Genomic DNA, 20,543 nt, shown 5'->3' with positions numbered 1-20,543 from the left:
GGAGATATGAGACAATTATCGTGATGGCAGCTTTTCATGTAGATGTTACAAGTCTTCATCTCAGACTGACACTGTCACCGAGGGTTCACACAGCCTGTCTCATTTTATAGCTTTCTGCATTGATGCCTGATTTCTCCCAAAACTGAAGGACTCCACCATTATGTCCCTTGCAGCACTCAGTATCCCATAATCCATTTTGGATCAGACAATTTCGGATTGTTGTTTTTAGTTGGTTCTTTTAAATCTAGTAATATCTGTTAAACATATAATTTTTTATGAAAATCTAAATAAAGGACAAGCATAGAATTTAGTTGACCCAATACAGCATTTTTCATATTCAAAGGAACACTGCAAACATGATGTCTGTGTCAACAACCTCTGCCTTTATGAATTGGATATGGTGTCTCACTGTGGGTTATGGAGACTCCCATTCTGCCAGACGAGCTTATCTTGACAAACACCAAACCCCTCTCACACTAATGTGTGTGAATGAGACATGTCCAATATGAGCATGAGAAAGGATTTGAGATGTGACATCCAGCTTTTTATAGGCCTTCATACAGTATGTGAGGCAAAATGACCAGCTTATTACAATGTCCCAAGAGAGTTCCCCCAAACAGAGACCAGGAGGCTGCCAAACCCATGGTAGAAACTTGTATTCTCTACATACACATGCAAAGTGCACACTGGGCACACCATGTGCAACAGTTGCTCCTCCACAGAACCCTGCAGGGTCCACTGGTGAGCATGGATTCATTACATTTGGGAGAAAAACAGGTTGAAGCCTTAAAGGTACAGTGTGCAGGATTTTATGATATCTAGTGTTGAAGTTGCATGTAACAGCTGAACACCCCTCACCTCACCCTCTCCTTCCAAACATGAAAAAGAACCTGTGGTAGCTTCAGTTGTCATGAAAACTCAAAAGGTGTTTAGTTTGTCCAGTCTGGACTAATGTAAAAAACATGGCGGCCTCCGTAGAGAGGACCCCCTCCATGTAAATATAAAGTATTTAAATATAAAGGACCTTTTCTGGGGTAAAGAAAACTACAGTTCATACAATTTAGATGAAACGAATTAGTGAAAACATCATGAGGATTATTCTACATTAAATATCTGCCAATAGATCCCTTTCACCTCAATCTTACACACTGGACCTTTAAAGTCACCCTGAGGTTCCCAGGTTAATGAACAAACAAGCAAGATGCACAGACAGTGCATGAATGTCACTTGCGTGTTTGGTTTTGGCCAAACTCAAGAAAAGCAAAGCTGTCTTAAGAACTAACATCGTCATGTTTATATGTTCAAGTAGGTCAAAGACACGCCCTGTGAGGGTTTACACAACAGCAGCCACATATTTTAACAGGGACTCTGATGATTAATACCTGCAACATCAAACCACACAGCCTTAGTATGTGGTTATTAGTAGAAGTCAGTGTGTGTGTGTGTGCGTGTGCATGGGTTTGTGAGTGTGTGTGTGTGCATGCATGCATGATATTGTTGGTGTGTGTACACTATCCTCTGAACAGCACCTGTGTGTGTTGTGTGGTCGGTGTTGCACTTCCTCTGTGTCATTTTTTTTCAAAGTAAAAAGGTGTTCTGATGCAGATCCAATCTTGATACTCTTGGAAACAAAGAGATACATTTGAATTAAATTAAAATATCTAACATTTTAATATTGATTATTATAACCATGGTGAAATGTGTTACATTAACCCTTCCATCTCAGATGACAGTGTAAGAGGCATTGAGTTAAGTATGTAATAAACAGATGGCACAGTTTGTGCTTACCTGTTACAATTTTGTATTTTTTAATGGAACATCCTTTTCTTTGACCATGATGCTCCTACGTGTTTATCACTCAAAAGACAAACATAATCAAAGTGATTTTTCAGATTTTGTTTTCATGCAGTTCAAGTTGCATCTGTTTTGTTTCTCACAAATTCAACTGGCTGTTTGATTGTTGATACTTGGTTTTGGGGTTAGGTTTAGAATTAGGTTTAGGTTTAGGTAAGGGTTAGGCATTTAGGATGTTGGGGCTAGGGAATGCATTATGTCAATAAGTGTTCTGACAACTATAGAGAGATGTGTATGTGTGTTTGTGTGTGGGTGTGTGTGTGTGTGTTTGTGTGTCTTTAGGGCCTGAATGATAAGAACCGCAAATTCTGAGCAGTTTGTCATCATGTAATCCTCTCTGGTCTCCAGGTAACAATGCCACATCCATCGTCAACTGTCTGCAGATACTGGGACAAAGCCTGGATGCCAGGTGAGGACAGAATAACTGTGACAGTTGTTAGTGTCATCACAGCAGGGATGGTGTTTAAAGGTGCTATATGTAAGTTTTGCCCCTGAAGGTCTCATTTCGGGAGCAGGTGGGGATGATGGTCAGTCACAGAGAGCTTCATCCAATGTTTACGAGTAATGAAACTGATTTCGATGGTTGTTTAGCTCTACACAACTGAACTCTTTGTATTTTTTTTATGAGGTGGTTGATATACATGGCTTGATCATGAAATTCAACATCTTCAAACAGATCACAGTCTAAACATGAATGCAGTCCAGGCTGGCTTGAATGGAATAATCACTGAATGTCAAATGTACAAAATGTCAAAGCCCTGCAGATGACATTAAGCTTTTAACACATGCACATGACCATCATAGAATTCACCTGTAACAAATGTGGCTTCACCATTGACATCACTGATTCTGCAGAAGTTTTCAATGAAACCATCAATATTAATCCCAATTTCACGTCATAGATGGCATACAGTATGAGACATGTACAATAAAACATCGTTGTCATCTCGATCTCTCACATGCCTAAGGAATCATAAAGGACCAGGGTTTATCTCAGAATTCAGTGAGCAAACGTTTACATTTTCACAAATAATAAATCAAGTTTGTGAAGCGACAGCAGTTCCAGAAGCTGCAGTATTAACCCTCCAGCCTTATTTTAGAAGGGAGTTCAGAGCTCCGGTCAACCACTAAATGATTCAGTGAATTTGATGTTTTGAACAATTCTTTTCATGAACTGATTCTAGTGATTTGGGACAAAAAGAACAGCTGGAAACATCAGAAATGGCGATAGGTCATAAGGCGAGTCACTGGTCATGCTGATACAAGTTTTGGATGACCACCCTTGTGATACATTTGACAAACTACCTCTAACAGTTTGTTGTGCTTTCTACAGGTTTCATTAGAGTTCAAATATTTAACCTCTCTCCATGTGTAACAGAATTTCATATAAAAAGGGGACAGTCCTATTAGTTGGTGGAATGAACTATCACTTGTCTAGATGATTGTTGAAACCCTAACTCTCCATACATCAGGACAGTGATGAAGACTGGTCTGGAGTCAGTGAAGGTGGCCCTGCGGTCGTACTTTGACAGCGCAGCAGAGGATCTGGAGAAGACACAGGAGAACCTCAAGCTGGGTCAGTTCACCCACAGCAGAGAGCAGCCACGAGGTGTCACTCAGATTATCAACTACACCACCTTCGCCCTGCTGCCTGTCCTGTCCTCCCTGTTCGAGCACATCGGACAGAACATGTTCGGAGAGGACCTCATATGTGAGTACCCACTTGTGGTGTTCATATTATGTATTATTAAATCAAGGGTGAAATCCTGCTATATCTTTATTTTCTGTTGATTAGTTTTAAAAAAAAACATTTTATATCAGTTACAACCTTTTAAATGCAGAATTGTCAGATTTCCAACATAGGATGTTTTATTCCAAGATAGAGGAATTTATATTTTTCCATTTTAAAATGAAACATTAACGTTTTTGTTTGCCTCTCTTCCTCCAGTGGATGACGTCCAGGTCTCCTGCTACAGAATCCTCAACAGCCTTTACTTCCTCGGAACCAACAAAAGCATCTATGTAGAAAGGTGCGGTATGAGTATACCCTACAAATATATTTCTAGACAGAAAACCTCTTCCAGTATCATGTTTCTTCCACATCTGTGAAAATTAATTTACAGCAAAGATTTATGAAAAGAAAACGATAAAATCACAGTATCACATGAAAGCAGCCACTTCACTGCTCTTGGTATAATGTCACAGATGATGGACCTACGTTTTTACTATGTAACGAAAGCAAGAGGCTAAAGAACTGGGAGAATATCAGCTGACCAGCGAAAGAATGATGAGCTGTTTGGTCACTTCAACATTTTGAGTGTAAAACGTATTACCTAGCCATGTTATTTAAAGTCCTAAAATTTTTTCGCCTTTCTTATGAGGAATGCTTTTTATTGATTTTGACATTTATTAATCACTTGATAAAAAAAAAATCTCTTTTCTCCTCCCTTCTTCTGTCCTCTCCTGTCTTCTTCTGTCCTTTCCTCTCCTCTTTTGTCATTTTCCTCTCCTCTTCTGCCCTCTTCTCTTTTCTCCTCTTCTGACCTCTCCTCTTCTGTCCTTTCCTTTTGTGTCCTGTCCTCTACCCTTCTGTCCCCTCCTCTTCTGACCTCTCCTCTCTTCTTCTTGCCTCCCCTCTCCTGTCCCCTCCTGTCCTCTCCTCTCTTCTTATTTCCTCCCCTCTCCTGTCCCCTCCTGTCCTCTCCTCTTCTGTCCTTTCCTCTCCTCTTTTGTCCTTATCCTCTCCTGTCCTCTCCTCTTCTGTCCTTTCCTCTCCTCTTTTGTCCTTATCCTCTCCTCTTCTGTCCTCTCCTGTCCTCTCCTCTCCAGACAGCGTCCGGCGTTAGGAAAGTGTCTCGCTGCCTTCTCAGCAGCCTTCCCCGTTGCCTTTCTTGAGCCTCACATCAACAAGTTCAACAGCTTCTCCATCTACAACAGCAAAGCAACTAAAGGCAGAGGAGGTACTGAAGAATGTGGTTTTCATTTTAATGTCCAGCTGCACTGTGAGCTTGTCTTTCACAGACATTAGTGGAAGTATGATGATAGGCGTACACGACATGCGATTATTGTTGTATTGCCTGAGATTATGTCTTATTCTATATACAACTCAGTCCTCCATACGTTCCTGAGAGATTAAAATCAGAGTATGGTGCAGAGGACTGAGCTTTTGCTGTTATTTGTAATCACCACAGCTGGGACCCTAAAGAAAGACAGCTGGGGGCACAAGCAGAGTCCACGAGCTGCTGATGACACAACAAATGCTTCAAAAGAAAACTTAGTAGCATTAATGTATCCAAGAAATGATTAAGCTTTTTATGCAGGTTCCAGTTTTGCACAATTGTTCAGTAGATACTACCAAAGGTGGTGAAAAGCATGTTACAGTAAATATAAAAGCAGAGTCAGAGTCAGCATCACATCTCCCTTGCCACGACCCTACATCACGTCACCACAGGCCTTCCATCGCATGCAGAGAAAAACTCTTCCCTTGGGTTGAACAAATTAGATTTTGGTGAAAGGAGAACATGAATCACTGGTTGATAGTACCAAAACATGGTGTATTTTACAAACAAAACTCTGCATTTCTCTTCTTTCTCCCAGCTCTAGGTCTTCCAGGTCACGTTGGGGAGGTTTGTGCTGTGATCCCTAACTTAGACAAGTCTCTGGAGGAGATCATGGAGTTGGCAGAGTCTGGCATGAGATACACTCAGATGCCCCATGTCATGGAGGTAGGATATAAAAAGAAATACAAAATATGAAAATGAATATAACAGAATAACAGAACTGGGTTTGAACATGGACTTCATTCCTCACAGGGTTCTGGTGTCTTCTCATTCAAATCCCTGTGTTGGGACAGTAGAAGGGGCTTCATTCCTTTAACCCTATGTTTTCTTCCGTTCACTGCAGGTGGTGTTGCCCATGTTGTGCAGCTACATGTCTCACTGGTGGGAACATGGACCGGAGAGCCACTCAGACAAAGCCAACAGCTGCTGCACCTCTGTGACCTCAGAGCACATGAACACTCTGCTGGGAAATATTCTCAAGATCATCTACAATAACCTGGGAATAGATGAGGGGGCCTGGATGAAGAGACTGGCCGGTAAACATGACCACTCAGTGTGTGTGACAGACAGACAGATGCTTTGTCCTTGTTCTTCTTTCCACACTACACTTCACAAATGAAGTTGTCTGGACTAAAATAATGAAGGCGCCCTGTTCGTTTTTTAAATTACATTACATGCAGTGTTGTTCATCACCTCATTGCTTGTAAACCTGCACTAAAACAAACATTATCTCGTCTCTTGAAATATTTTTTTCAAACCAGCATTGCAGACCTCCATTTTTAGCTGCGAGCAATGTTTTCTGCTTTACTGGCACATTGCTGAACCTGTATATTGAACAGTGTCTCTATGACAGCACACTCAGTCGGCAGTTTATTAGGAGCATATTACTAAAACTAAAACAGTCCTGCAGCACACCCTCCTCAATGACTGTTATAAAGTTCAGTTTTGATTCAAATTGTTTTCAGAGGTGCTGATTCTGTGTGATCATCTTACATGAATGAGTGTAGGCTAAATCATATTTACAGTTTAACAGCAGCACAAGCTACATCCCTCAGATAAACACCTCTGAAACAAATTAAACACAAACTGAACAACAGGATTGTTGGATTAGATAACACTGACTTCAGAAGACATTACACTGACATAAATTAATTTCCTGGAGACTTACTCCAACTTTAACCATAATAACTACTTGCCTAATCCTAACTCTTAACCTAACCTTAACCTAAATCTAACTTTATCCTAACCTTAAAACGTGCCTTCACCTTAGAATTTAATGAATTACATAATGTGGACATGTTTTGTCCGCAAGTCCCCATAATGGGACTGTGTTAACGAATTCAGGTCCCCACAAAATGAGTAATATCCAGACCAAACACACACTCACATACATGCCTTGTTTATTTTTAACTCTCTTACTTCATCTCTTTCCCTGCCCCCTAAGTTTTCTCTCAGCCAATCATCAGCAAAGCCAAAGCTCAGCTGCTCAAGACCCATTTCCTGCCTCTGATGGAGAAACTCAAAAAGGTGAGTCTTGTCAACAAGGAGTGTCTGGTTAAATGACTTGACAGCAAGAATACAAGTCTGATTCTGTGTCCAGGTAATGGATCTGGACTTAAAACTGGACAAATCGAACACATTGTACTGAAAACTCAATTTTGAAGTGACTCATTTGTATTCCTGCAGCTTCAGGCGTAATGATGTGATATTGAACTGCTGTTTAACATTAATGTTCATTCTAATCCCTGTTGGATTCCTGTGTACACAAGAGTATTGTCGTTTTAACAATAGGTTGCCAAAAAACTGTTCAACAATTCAACACACAGGAGCTTTTGATTCACCTACCAATGTAACACAAAAACCAGACACTACAAAAGTACTACGACACAACAGGAAGTGTGGTTTACATGAGCTTTTATAATAACAGCATTTACAGTAATTGAAAATGTGATTGTAATATCATCCATCCATTCAGTGTGCCCATTAAAAGGTGTTCATCCTGTCCGGTATATGCAGAAAGCAGCAGTTGTGTTGATGGATGAGGAACACAGCAAAGCCGAGGGGAGGGGTGAGATGTCAGAGACGGAGCTCCTCATCATGGACCAGTTCACCATACTGGTCAGAGACCTGTACGCCTTCTACCCGCTCCTCATCCGATTTGTTGACTACAACAGGTACACTGACCCGAACAGTTCCTGTACTGTCCTTTTTTTTTTTTCAAACAACCAACATGACTTGCGTTTAATTTAGATGTGATACATGAGAGTTAAAGCTTATATGCATGTCCTGCAGAGACTCTGTTCAGTATTCACTTCAGGCTAAGGCAGAACACAGAAGTTCCATGATTCACTGACTCCCTTTATTCACTGACAGGGCCAGATGGCTGAAAGAATCCAACCCAGAGGCAGAGGAGCTGTTCCGCATGGTGGCCGAGGTTTTCATCTTCTGGGCCAAGTCTCATGTAAGAAAATCACTGAAAATCGATCATCAATCAAATTGTATTTGTGTAGCACAAATCACAATTTGTCTCAGAGGACTTAACAAGATTTGACATACTCTGTCCTTAACCCTCAGCAAGAGTAAGGACAAAAACAAGTGGGGGAAAATGTAGAAACCTCAGTCGCGTGTGAGGACGGACAGAAGTGCAATAGATGTAACAAAGCACATCAACAAAATGTAAAGTATTTATACAAAAGAAAATGTCTACCAGTGGGAGGCATTGCCAATAATGGTATATGTGAGTAGGCATATTGTCTTTCTAAGCAGTCCAGTTGTAATCATAATCCACAATCCACAGTCACGATCCTACCATCATAATCACAGAACCACCATCACTATCACTGTTGAGATCTGTTGAGACATAAACTGTGGCGGTGGGACTAACTGAGCATATGAAGAGAACACTGCTTACATTCATGTTCTTAGAACTCCACGGACTAATGATTGTGATCGTTAGTACCTGATTGAATTACTCCATGTAAAGAGCGTATCACTCTTCATGGAGCTTTCAGCAGCCTTGAGCCCTACGTGTTTGTTAACTGCTCCTTAGAGTGCAGTCCTCTTAGTTGTTATAGTCTTTCCGAACCAGCTTGTAACCCCTAACCCCGGGAGAAATCAAATGTGCTTATACTTGATCCAAATGGCCTCACAGCTGACCAACAACAGCATGAAGTTGCTGTGAAAGTGACAGAAATGGTTGGACACTGACACGCTTAATCCGATGGTAGGAGCACTTTGACGAGCACTTTAGAGAATAAAGCTGCTTCTAACCCCCCAGAGGCCATTGCTTACAAAGCATAGGCCACTACTTCCAGCCCACAAGCTCATACAAGAGTTTCTTCTCAAATTCCAATCGGAACCATTGGATGTAAAGTTATTTAAATTCCACTAAGAGAGTTACGCGCCGTTCATTTAAGTTACCAGCTCACCAGGTGGATGTCATTCTCAGTCAGAGAGGAGAGATTCAATTGTATTACAGGAACATTAAGTATGAAGCCAGGGAAATACTGACCATATGAGTGAGGCTGTGGTTTAGGGGGGTAGAGCGTTGGTGCTTCAATCCCCTGCCCCTGGGAAAGACATTGAAACACAAATTTCTGCCTATACTGTCATTACATTCATTAATGTCATTTATCCAAAGTGACTTACAAGTACAATTAGTGCAAGGACTTTTTACATGGGCTGGGATTCGAGCCGCCGATCCTCTGGTTGGAGGATAACTGATAACTGCTTTACTCAGCCTAATGGCGATGGTGACTGGTTATAATATACCATACCAGAAAACATAACCTATTTGAATGAATTGGTCACTAATAGATCTGCACAGTATTGTAGTGGTTAGCACTATAAAAAAGGTTCCCAGTTCAAATCCCAGCCTGGCTAGGACCTGTAGAGTTTTTGCATGTTTGCCCCTTGTTGTTGATTAAGGGGGTGCGTTAATTACCCACAGGTTTGAATGTGAGTGTGAGTGGTTGCATTGCCCTGTGATAGATGAGGATGTGGATGAAGGCCTCTATGATGGTGATGAGCTGTCCATGTTACTCTGTGTGTCATGATTGTAATCTTTGGCATTTGTTTATTAAACACATTAGCCACAAGAGTTAGAGTTGATATATCAAGTTCTAGTGTAGTGTGACCATGAGATGCTGTGATGGTAACATTAGAGGCTGTTTGCTGCGAGAGTCATTTCCAGTCCATCAGATGCCGATTTAACTTTACCTCATAAAGACTAATCAAAGATTCACATTTGACCATATCTTTGTATGGATTTGTCACTGTGTAATGCACGGTACAGTATTTATCTGAGCCTTCCTAGAGCGTGGCTCTTACTGATGATCACACGAGTTGAATGATGAATTGTGTCCCGTTTTTCTGCAGAACTTCAAGAGAGAGGAGCAGAACTTTGTGGTCCAGAATGAAATCAACAACATGTCCTTCCTGATCACTGACACCAAGTGTAAGATGTCAAAGGTAAGGTATGCAGGTATAAATATAGAACATACTATAAACACCTGCAGGGGAGGGATTGTGCAATTTGTTGTAAGTTAACTGGATAGTGCATTCAGTCTGTTATTTGCCAAGGGAAGTTAAAGTCAGACAGGGACATCAGTGCAGTCCAGTAATAGGGTCCCAGACCTTGTTGATGAGGCCAGCAGCAGTCGGGAAAAAATGTTTCTCTGGCGTTTTGGTCCTGATGGCCCAAAGCTTCCTGTCTGAGCGAAGTGGTTCTAAGAGTCCATGTTCAGGGTGGGAGGGGTTGGCCGCAATGTTACCTGCAAGCATCAGAGTCCTGGAGACGCACAGGTCCTGGAGAGAAGACAGGTTGCAGACATTCACCTTCTCGTGAAGTGAATGCTGATGCTGCAGTCTGGCCTGGCCCTGGGCAGTATTCATGTTTATTAAACTTGCAATGAAATGATGTCACTGCCTGAGCAAATATCAAAATGATTCAGCCAGAACATTTATACACAATACAATCCACAACCAACACTGACCTCACAGTTGTGTCATGTGAATGAAAAACCTGGCTGCATACATCTCTCGTGTTGTGATGGTGGATCCTCCACAGGGAATCGTTTCCGACCAGGAGAGGAAGAAGATGAAGAGGAAGGGAGATCGATACTCGATGCAGACCAGTCTGATCGTTGCTACTCTGAAGCGTCTGCTGCCTGTTGGACTCAACATCTGTGCCCCTGGAGAACAAGAGCTCATCACACTGGCTAAGAACCGCTTCACCCAGGTATCAGATATAACATTTATTTTGTAAACTTTCATGTCTGCTTTCATATGTGGTGTGAGACATTCCCTCTAACCAGAGGCTAACACGTTCAATTCAAGTGGGTGGGACATTAATGATTTGTGAAAGTTGTCGCTTCAATTTTAAGGTAGCTTCATTGGTTTGAACAGGAACACCTCAACTGACTTCACTTTTTAAGTTTTGTAGTCACTACACTTCAAAATGTAGTCTGACCAGAGGAGGTGGTCACTGTCTGCATCAAACTCAGCCATTGTTAGTTTGTTTGCAGTGTGAAAACACTTAGTGGTAACAACGACATGAACTAGGTTCAGACTATGGTTCTGACTTAAAGGTGTGAATCAGGCAGCCACATATATTTTCTTATGGTATATATTAAGAAATATAAATTATCATTCATAACCTGTCATTTAAAGGGTTAACTTCTCAATACTTCTTTGCCATTTTATGCATTTATTAGCGAGAGATAGTTGACAGCAATGATGAAAAAAGAGATGCATAGAAAGAGAAAGAGACACTTTGGTTCATGGTCAGCGAAGCCAGGTCTGCAGGTTTATCTCGATCTCCTCATAAACTGTTCGTTTGCTCTGTCAACAGAAAGATACAGAGGATGAAGTCAGAGAGATCATCAGGAACAATCTCCATTTACAAGGAAAGGTAAGAACACAGTCAAGTTCCTTGTTTGAGAATGGAACAAGATCAAGGGAAGGTAAGTATATTTGGTAAAAAAGAAGACTTTTTGTATTTATAGTGTAGAGAAGTTTAATTTGAAAGCCTTTGTTCTGGATAATGATGAGTTTAATCTGGTGTTTTTGTAAAGAACAGTTTGAATCGTTGTCTCATAATCTATAGAAAAGCCACATATATATTTAAATGTGTTTATTTAATGGGATTGTGACTGTATGTGTTTGTCTTGTGCAGCTGGAGGACCCAGCTATCCGATGGCAGATGGCTCTGTACAGGGACCTCCCTAATCACTATGAGGACACGTCTGACCCAGAGAAGACTGTGGAGAGAGTCCTGGACATCGCTCATGTCCTCTTCCACCTGGATCAGGTGTGTTTTTCTTATTCGTACTGACGTGCTGTGTATTTGTGATCCTCCCGGACAGGAACTGCTCTTCCAGGAGAAGCTGCATTTTTTTGAAACCAGTGTAGAGGATATGGTCTCGACACAGTGAGCCCACTCCCTACTGAGTTTAGTGTGTGTGTGTGTTTAGGTGGAGCACCCTCAGCGCAGTAAGAAGGCAGTGTGGCACAAACTACTGTCCAAACAGAGGAAGAGAGCAGTGGTCGCTTGCTTCAGGATGGCACCGCTCTATAACCTGCCCAGGTAATTTATATCCCGGCACACACATATCACCACAGATTAGATTTAATTGTGTATGTGCACATCTGTTATATCTTATAAAAGCAGTTAAAATGTAATTATGAAGTGATTTCTTCTTCTTGTATCTCCTCAAACTAGGCACCGGGCTGTGAACTTGTTCCTGCAGGGCTATGAAAAGTCCTGGATCGAGGCAGAGGAACACTACTTTGAAGATAAACTCATAGAGGACCTCGCTGTTAGTTCATTTCATTGTTGTTTCGCTCCCTCGTAGAATTGTGTTACTTCTTTCCAGTGTGTACAGCTGAATCTCCTCTTATTGTGAATGTGTGCCCATGTCAGAAACCAGGTGAACAGGAGCCCTGTGAAGAGGAGGAAGGGGTGAAGCACATTGATCCTCTGCATCAACTCATTCAGCTGTTCAGTAGAACAGCCCTCACAGAGAAATGGTGGGTTCTCATAGATACAGTATGTACTATATACACGCTTCTCCCACATGTTACGCCAACGCAAGTCTCAGTTATAGGATCTGTTGGGATGAAATCATAGTGAGATGATTGAAAACTAGAGATCACAAAATAGCATCCTTTTTTTACCAATACTTATAGTCACTAGAGCAAATCATCTCCATCGTAAACAACTGCTGAAAGCTTCTCCAATCATCTCTTAATAAAGGACTGTGTAGAGTTATAATAATTAGTGTTCTTTAAAAAATATTTGGAACAGTGAGCCTCAGATTATAGTTCTGTCGACAACAACTGCCAGTTTACACATCTAGCTCTACTTTAACTTTCTTTATTTATATAGCACCTTTAAAAACAGGGTTTACAAAGTGCTTTGACAGACAAAGCAGACACAGGATACTTGGGGGTAATATAAAAAATGAATCCACACTGATAAAAAAAGCAGTAACACTTGATATTAGGGAACACACAAAGTGAACATATCCAAGCACATGTAATTCATGTACAACAACTTCCTTACTTCCATCAATAAGCAGTAATCAGGAGGTTATTAAGGGAAAACTGTTGCAGAATAAGGTCATTAAGAATAAGGCATTAATAAGTGCTTTGTAATGACTAATAAAGAGCCAATATGCCTCTAATATCCATGCTAATAAGCAACTAGTTAATGGTTGATATGTGTTCCCGAATATAAAGTGTTACCAAAAATTGTAGTGATCATCGCAACAAGAAGACAGCATCACCAAAGAGAAGCAGATATAAGTCAAACGTAAAAAGTTTAAAAGATGACATCACATGAAGGCAAGTTTGTAAAATGGGTTTTAAAAAGTGATTTAAAAGAAGTGACAGCATCCCCAAGCCTCATCTCCTCAGGCAGGTTGTTCTAAAGCTGATTGGCCCTGATGGCAAATGTTCGGTCACATGTAGGAAGAAGGGTAGTCATCTATCTGCTGTTTTATCTGCGCTTGGATTTGTCAGACTCACTATTCAGCTCCGTTCACCATTCATCAGCATGTTTGAATCCAATCAATGAGCTTGCTGTGGCTGAAATCTGGTTTCACTGTGATCAGCAGCACAAAGACAAAGCTCCACAGTAACCATTTAAACCAATCCTGCAATGAAAAGCTTCATTTTCATATTCAGTCATTAGTGGGGTTTGTCAAATTCTGCTAATTGGTGTGTGTGTGTGTGTGTGTGTGTGTGTGTGTGTTTCCTGCTGCAGTAAACTGGATGAGGATATTCTTTACATGGCCTACGCTGACATCATGGCTAAGGTACCTGACTATAAAAGCTGTTGTAATTCATTATGCCAGAAACTGTAACTTATTTGAATTACCAGATGCAAATGACTGTGATTATAGTGACAAAGTCCTTGTTGCCCATTTCTTTTTGCCCTCAGAGTTGCCACGATGAAGAGGATGAAGATGGAGAGGAAGTGAAGAGTTTTGAGGTAGGTGTGTGTCCGTCAGTCTTCATGGTCGACTCCTTCGGCAACTGTTATGCGACAGTTTGTCAGACCTGTATTGTGACTTTTTATGAACAGGAGAAGGAGATGGAGAAACAGAAGCTGTTGTATCAGCAGGCTCGTCTGCATGACCGAGGAGCTGCTGAGATGGTGCTGCAAACCATCAGTGCAAGCAAAGGTCGGTTCAACTCCTCAGTGATTCTCAGATAGATTTGGCCACCGTGACAATTTAAAAAAAACTAAAAAATCTGTTGCACGATTCCAAAAATTAGGACACTAAATGAAAGTTTGAAAATGAATGTAGACAGCAGTGAAGGAGAGTTCATAGGAATCTGATGGTACTACACCTGCAACAGGGACTATGTTCACAGGATCATACTCAGAGTAAGCAATGCTAAAATTAAGACGTGGAGTATTCTGACCTAAGTCGCATGATATAGACATGCACATGTCTTAATCACATCATAACATAAGCAACTCATGTAAATACTATAACCAAAATAATGTCTTAATAATGACTAAATAAGGGCATAGTTAGAATTTCTTGCACATGTCAAAGGACCAGCTATGCAAATCCATGGCTGAAAAAAAGTGAGATTTGGGTGAGAATAATGACACAAGAAATTGTAGACTTTTCCTGTGACCTGTGAAGGTGTTTACGAGGAGTACAGGGAGGAAACTCATTGTAGGAGCTTGTCTCCAGATAATCATTCTCATCACTAAAACCCTCTCTCCACTGGTCAAACACACTAACATACGCTTACATCTGGCTCTTTGGAATTGATACATAGTCATATGACTCTGCAGCAGACAGTTTTTATTATATTGGCAGTGATGGAAACATTCACCTGGGTAAATGCACTCCATCTTTTATTTTGGCAGTCAAGATGATGATGCTGCACTTTTTCTGCACAACATGACGCATATTGATCTTCCGGGCAAAATAACTATGAACATTTGTGTTTATTGTTTTTTAACATCTTGGAAACAATGTGCTACAGCAATTTTGTTTTCTTCATATTGTACGAAATGCAACACTGGCAGAACAGTGAAGCGACAGAGCTTCTCAGTTTCTGTTATATTAGTGACATCACACATGATTCACTGGGTGGAAGGCAAACTCCTCTAATCGACGCTAATTTTGGTATAAAACTGGAAACAACTCAAGATTTTGAGTTAAAGAAGACAAACTTAATTCTTTCCTCAAAACCCATTCAACTACTTTTAACTCTACAGATAAATGGAGTCATCCAACAAGTGTTAGTTGGTTGCACTGAACCTATTCACAGCTCTTTTCTCTCTCTTGTTCCTCTGCTCCAGGTGAGATGGGTCTCATGGTGGCCTCTACTCTGAAGCTGGGCATAGCTATCCTCAATGGAGGAAACTCTACAGTGCAGCAGGTATTATAGCGTCCGCTTACTTCAGTTTCTGTTATATTTCATTGTTAAGTGTTTGCATTGTATTGCTTTACTTTGCATATGGATGTACATTTTTCCTGATGCATTTTGTCTGTATGTATCTAGATTCTGACAATGTCTGAACACATATAAGATTCAAAACAAAAGCAACTTGCATAGATTGTATTTAATCTAATCCAGTATGTGAAATGTGCAGTGTTTGTTGAGGCTCTGAGCTGTTTGTTCATTGTGCCCACGAAAAGTGTAAAATATAACTCAGCTCTCTTATTTGTCTCTCCCTGTCTCTCGGACAGAAAATGTTGGATTACCTGAAAGACAAGAAGGACGTGGGCTTTTTTCAGAGTCTGGCTGGTCTCATGCAGTCGTGCAGGTAACTCCTCCTGCTTCAGCACTAAAACAAATATATTTACCATGTATTCATGCCACAGGTGGCTTCTTTTAACTGACTCACTCATAGTCACAGTCAAGCATTTAGAGCAGTTGGACAAAGAGCACATGTGTAAAAAGAGAGAGAAACTCGTGTCATGTGGTGATGAGAGGGTGTGGAGGGAGGACCGATACTGTGTGATGTGAGACTGGCAGATGCAGGCAGCAGCTCAGCAACACAGTCACTGGTATAGGAGCAACGGTGAAGGTGATGAAAACACCTAGCACCCAGTTTCATCCAAACTCTTTAATAATTTCTCGAAGATTGATTTTTGATGTGCATTGTGTATAAACGTCCATGAAACGAGAAATCATGGGTCAAAGACATTTTCTTATAACCGCAGTGACTTGCTTGAGAATCATCACATTTAGTCACAAGTAGTCCAGTGAAAATCGTCTGTGAGCATACTTTAGATGCTGCCTCTCCAAACACATAGGACATAAGTCCTTCAGAATCTTAACCCCACCACCACCCACCCCCGCATTATCTGTAGACAAAATACAGCTTCTGTACCTACACAAACCAGGAACGACCAGAATCAGCAGCGACAGAAGAAGCAGACCATCAGACACTGGTGTTATGTGACCGGTGGCTGCTCTTTGAAACACCTCACTGCGTTTTGCCTATTTGTTATTTCTCTATCTTCTTTGGGTTAGCTGTTTTCCAACACACACAATACACAGCTCGAGGACTGTGAGGAGATATTGGCAGAATTTGACCAAAAGTTTAGTAGAGCCAGCTTCCACAGACACCAGCCTGCTGGCAGTTAACTGCGAAATGAACACAAACAAACAACACCAGATCCTTAATGGAACAGACACTGTTCTGAGAACAGATATAAGGAGAGATACTTCCAATTACGTGTTGCCTGATTGTTTTTCAGCTATAACAGCCCAAGCACTGCTTGCCATCTTTGCCCTGCTAAAGAGGGTGCTAGTGAACAGAAAAGGTGCTCAGCTGTATTAAAGGGAGCACAAAATATCAGATTTTCACGATGCATGCACTCTTCTGTGTTTCAGTGTCCTTGATCTAAATGCTTTCGAGAGGCAGAACAAAGCAGAAGGACTGGGAATGGTGACAGAGGAGGGCTCAGGTAGGCTTCGTTATTTTGACATTATAGATTTGCTTTACACCAACAGAGAAATCTTTGAAACATTTGTTTCTCTGAGTTGGAGTGTCGTTGCTCTGAAACATCACTATAAACTAGAAGAAGGACCTACACTATTCAGAAAAGACCAGGCCAGCTTTTCCACAACAGATGCAGGTATATTTCTTAAATGTCTTTAATTGACATCAGGAAGGTGCATTCAAATCCAAAAGCCACTAGTGCTGGGACCATTGGTTTTGCATGGAATTCATGGTATCCCAAGAAAAGATGGGGAGGGTTCTTCAGGACTGACAATCCTGTAGAAAGTGTCCATTATAGTTGAAGAAATACTCTGTGGTTCTTATTCTTAATACCTGAAGGTTCTCATCATTCTTTATTTTGCTTTGTCCCGTTTATCCTGTCATCACTTTGGTTCAGCCTTTTGTTCATTTGAATCAGGTGCCAATGGAGTACTACCTGTTGTTCATGGATATTATCAAGTATGATTCCTGCTGTACAAGTGTATGTGCTCATGATTTGCCTGTTACATCTTCTGTGTGTATGAATTCGTAACAAATATTCACAGTCATGTTTTAGGTTCAGTTACCTGCATGCAGACAACCTACCACATGGCAACGAAATTCATTTACAGTTTAGTACAAGTAGATTTTAAGATGCATCAATGAGGTGACAGTTGGTACCATCGACTGTATTTAAAGATGGACGACATGTCTGCACGTCCTCTCATTGCCAAAATATCCCAGATGCGAATGCTGCGATCTTGTGCTGGTGACCTCATATGGAGCCTGAGTGGTCATAGTGTGGAGCCACAGTCACTACTGTGCAGCCTCAACCAATCACGAGCCAGTCTCAGCTGTCAATCATGACGGGTCAGCCTGTTTTTGTAGGAGTCAAAAACCAAACTCATCAGAAACAATAGAACATACATCAGTTGGATAAGAGGGGCCTAAAGGGACAGACACCATCAGGTTTTTTTTACATGTACTTACATTCCTTCCTTAAACATGGAGGGGCAGGGCTTATCTATACTGCAGCCAGCCACAAGGGGGCGATCCAGAGGTTTTGGCTTCACATTAAGAAGCTGTTGTATTGTCCATCTTTAAAAACAGCTTATTGTTGGTACTTAAATTGTTATCATGTTATCATGGGTGCAGCACTTTGTTTTCAGTAATTCCTGGTTTATAAAATGTTATTCTAGTGCAGTAAATAACCTTCTCTCACATTGTCATTTACATATATACAGTATATAAACACATATGTAGCTGAGCAGAGGTGGGTATGGAGTGAGGTTATCAGTCAAGCCCACAGCAGAAAGTTATATCAGAAGACTGTGGTTCTCCTTCAATGACTCAAAGTTCCTCTAACCATGAGAATGATCTTTTCCAAACCGTAACCACAACAACAGTCTCTTCTTAACTTGAACCAAGACGTTTGATTGAAGTAAACAGCTCGACTGCTGAGGTGCAACATAACCAAACACACATAGGATTATTCATGTTTTAGTCACATAAGCTGTTTTAGACTCAGTACCTTTTTCATTCATTCAAGTTAAAGTTAATTTCTTAGAAAAATAAACGAGTGTCCACATACTGGCTCATTATGGAAACGTCACATCAGAAATGTAACTGCTTTAATGAATATTTTGCCGACAGTACTGACATTACTACATTAATACTACTTTATTTCTTGTTTTATAGACTAAAGGTAACTGCTAATGTTTAAATACGTATGACTAGGGTTGAGTATCATTTTGTTTTTTTCCAATAGTGGTTTCAAATCTTTTGTATAACCGTTTCATTAAGGGTGCCAGAAACGGTCGACGATAAAAGCTTTTTTATTTCTAATTGGAAGCTGAATTTTAACATATGAACTGTTAACAGTTTATGGTATACTTAACTTAAATATCCAAATCTAAATAAATGCAAAGCTCTTTGTAGATAAAACCCAACGACAATAATTGAACTCTAATGAATTGTTTCAGTACAAATGCTTCTTTCAAATGTATTTATGCGCCGCCAAGTTCTTTCATTAAGTTTGTTGTGTTCCTACCTTCACACTAAATTGCTGCACATTATGTGTTGCCAGAGCCATGTAGAGTGTGTTACCACCACACTTGTAAACTCAGTTCATGCAGTGATGTTCAACTGGGTAACTACTTCAGTTCATCACTAAGGCACAGAAATGAGGGACTGTAACAGTAAATATATATAATGTTTATAATGACATGTGTATGAATGGCATTTTTACTCTGCTGATTTCCATATCTGTACGTTTACAAAGGAGAAACAATTCCATATAAACCAGTAATTACTAAAACTCAAAGTGTTATCACTCATGGCTGTAGCCATTATAGAGTTAACTCAACCAGTCAACCACAGCTGATGATGTTCTTTTCATACCTTCCTAATTCTAAATAACTTTTAAAAGCCCCATTAACAAAGCAGGTTCCACGTTGATGCACATCCACAATCAAAAGAAGAAATTGACGCAAAAGGTTTTCAGGCAACTCTTGACTTTTACCCAGCTCGACACGTTTTGTGTTATTTGGTCTTCTATTTTTTTTTTTCCATGTTGACCAAACAACTATATTCGGAAGTCTCTTTTCCCTATATGTAATCGTTTTCTTTGTTTCTTACTTTCTTTCTCTCTTTCTTTCTTTCTTCCTTCCTCCTTTTCTTTCTTTCTTCCTTTCCTCCCCCTGTTTTCCTTTCTCATTTTGGTTTACTGCACTTTCCTCCCTTCCTCAGTCATCACTCATGAGCGTGGTAATTATGCCTTCTGCCATCTTCTTGTGTGTTGGTTGGTCTCTTTCTCTTGCTCTTACACTATGGTTGGTTAGTTGTTGTGTCAGTTCTGTCCAGGTCCTGAGTGTAGACCTTCAAGCCTCATCTTACCAGCACTGTGCTTGTAGCTACTTTTCTGCCTTACCTCACCATTCTAATCCGTTTTTCTTTTTTCTTTCCTTCATTGGTTGGTTTCTTTTTGAGTGGAGACCAATTACAAGTCACTCCCCGGTTGGATTTGTAGTTGGTCTTTTTTAATAATGTTTAAAGTCTTAGCCCATTTCTGAGTTTTGGTATAAAATGTCTCATGTCATTCTTTGTCACAGTAGTAAAGTGATGATGATATTATGATGACTTGTTCTGGAACACACCACAGACCAGGCAGAAGTACAAGTGTAGCTGTGAGCTGTTTACTGCCACAACCTCCATCTATGCCTCCCTCTCAGGATTTGCACAGTATCTGGCACATTCTAAATACTACTAATATGAGTATTTACCTTCCCCCATCCTCATCCTCCATCCACACCCTCTCAGTCATGTGGTCCACCTGAAGTCAGGTGGTTGTATTGTCTCAGTAATGGAGATGGTTATTGTGTTGGTTGTTTTCTGTTGTGTAGTGTACAGTCTCATCTGTGTTCTCAGCCACTACCTCTGCCTTGTTTCTGACTCACCATCTCAGGGCTGGAATGAATTCAAATCGTACAACCCAAACAAAAAGTAGATCAAGCTGAAGACTGGCCTCCAGGCTACATCATCATCGTTTATAGAACAAAAATGGATCAAATGCCAAATGCTCCCCTCAGCTGTGTTTTAGCAGCGTCCCTGCTTTGTTTCAGTCTCTCTGCAACAGTTTTCAGAGAAACAGCTGTAAAAAGCCAATATCC

At 40.6% G+C, this 20,543-nt stretch overlaps 1 protein-coding gene across 16 annotated transcripts in view; it reads left to right on the top strand.

Moving 5' to 3' along the window:
- Positions 1-20,543, top strand: part of ryr2a (ryanodine receptor 2a (cardiac)) — a 153,422-nt gene that overhangs the window by 107,313 nt on the left and 25,566 nt on the right. For 10 of the 16 annotated variants that reach the window (XM_069517248.1, XM_069517237.1, XM_069517247.1 and 7 more), the window contains 23 exons: positions 2,203-2,263; positions 3,327-3,565; positions 3,803-3,884; positions 4,684-4,814; positions 5,452-5,579; positions 5,758-5,950; positions 6,859-6,941; positions 7,431-7,588; positions 7,788-7,875; positions 9,792-9,884; positions 10,483-10,653; positions 11,266-11,325; positions 11,590-11,724; positions 11,888-12,000; positions 12,136-12,232; positions 12,337-12,443; positions 13,681-13,732; positions 13,858-13,908; positions 14,002-14,101; positions 15,244-15,323; positions 15,635-15,711; positions 16,788-16,861; positions 19,624-19,641. In XM_069517248.1, the coding sequence (XP_069373349.1) occupies positions 2,203-2,263; positions 3,327-3,565; positions 3,803-3,884; positions 4,684-4,814; positions 5,452-5,579; positions 5,758-5,950; positions 6,859-6,941; positions 7,431-7,588; positions 7,788-7,875; positions 9,792-9,884; positions 10,483-10,653; positions 11,266-11,325; positions 11,590-11,724; positions 11,888-12,000; positions 12,136-12,232; positions 12,337-12,443; positions 13,681-13,732; positions 13,858-13,908; positions 14,002-14,101; positions 15,244-15,323; positions 15,635-15,711; positions 16,788-16,861; positions 19,624-19,641 (2,391 nt within the window). The remainder of the gene's footprint in view (positions 1-2,202; positions 2,264-3,326; positions 3,566-3,802; positions 3,885-4,683; positions 4,815-5,451; positions 5,580-5,757; positions 5,951-6,858; positions 6,942-7,430; positions 7,589-7,787; positions 7,876-9,791; positions 9,885-10,482; positions 10,654-11,265; positions 11,326-11,589; positions 11,725-11,887; positions 12,001-12,135; positions 12,233-12,336; positions 12,444-13,680; positions 13,733-13,857; positions 13,909-14,001; positions 14,102-15,243; positions 15,324-15,634; positions 15,712-16,787; positions 16,862-19,623; positions 19,642-20,543) is intronic. The other 6 variants (XM_069517246.1, XM_069517250.1, XM_069517249.1 and 3 more) reach the window with 1 other exon arrangement.

The sequence above is a fragment of the Paralichthys olivaceus genome, chromosome 21 (genome assembly GCF_024713975.1).
Source record: "Paralichthys olivaceus isolate ysfri-2021 chromosome 21, ASM2471397v2, whole genome shotgun sequence".
Taxonomy (NCBI): Eukaryota; Metazoa; Chordata; class Actinopteri; order Pleuronectiformes; family Paralichthyidae; genus Paralichthys; species Paralichthys olivaceus.
Note: the sequence above shows the minus strand (reverse complement) of the source record. Positions and strands in the feature narration are given on the sequence as shown.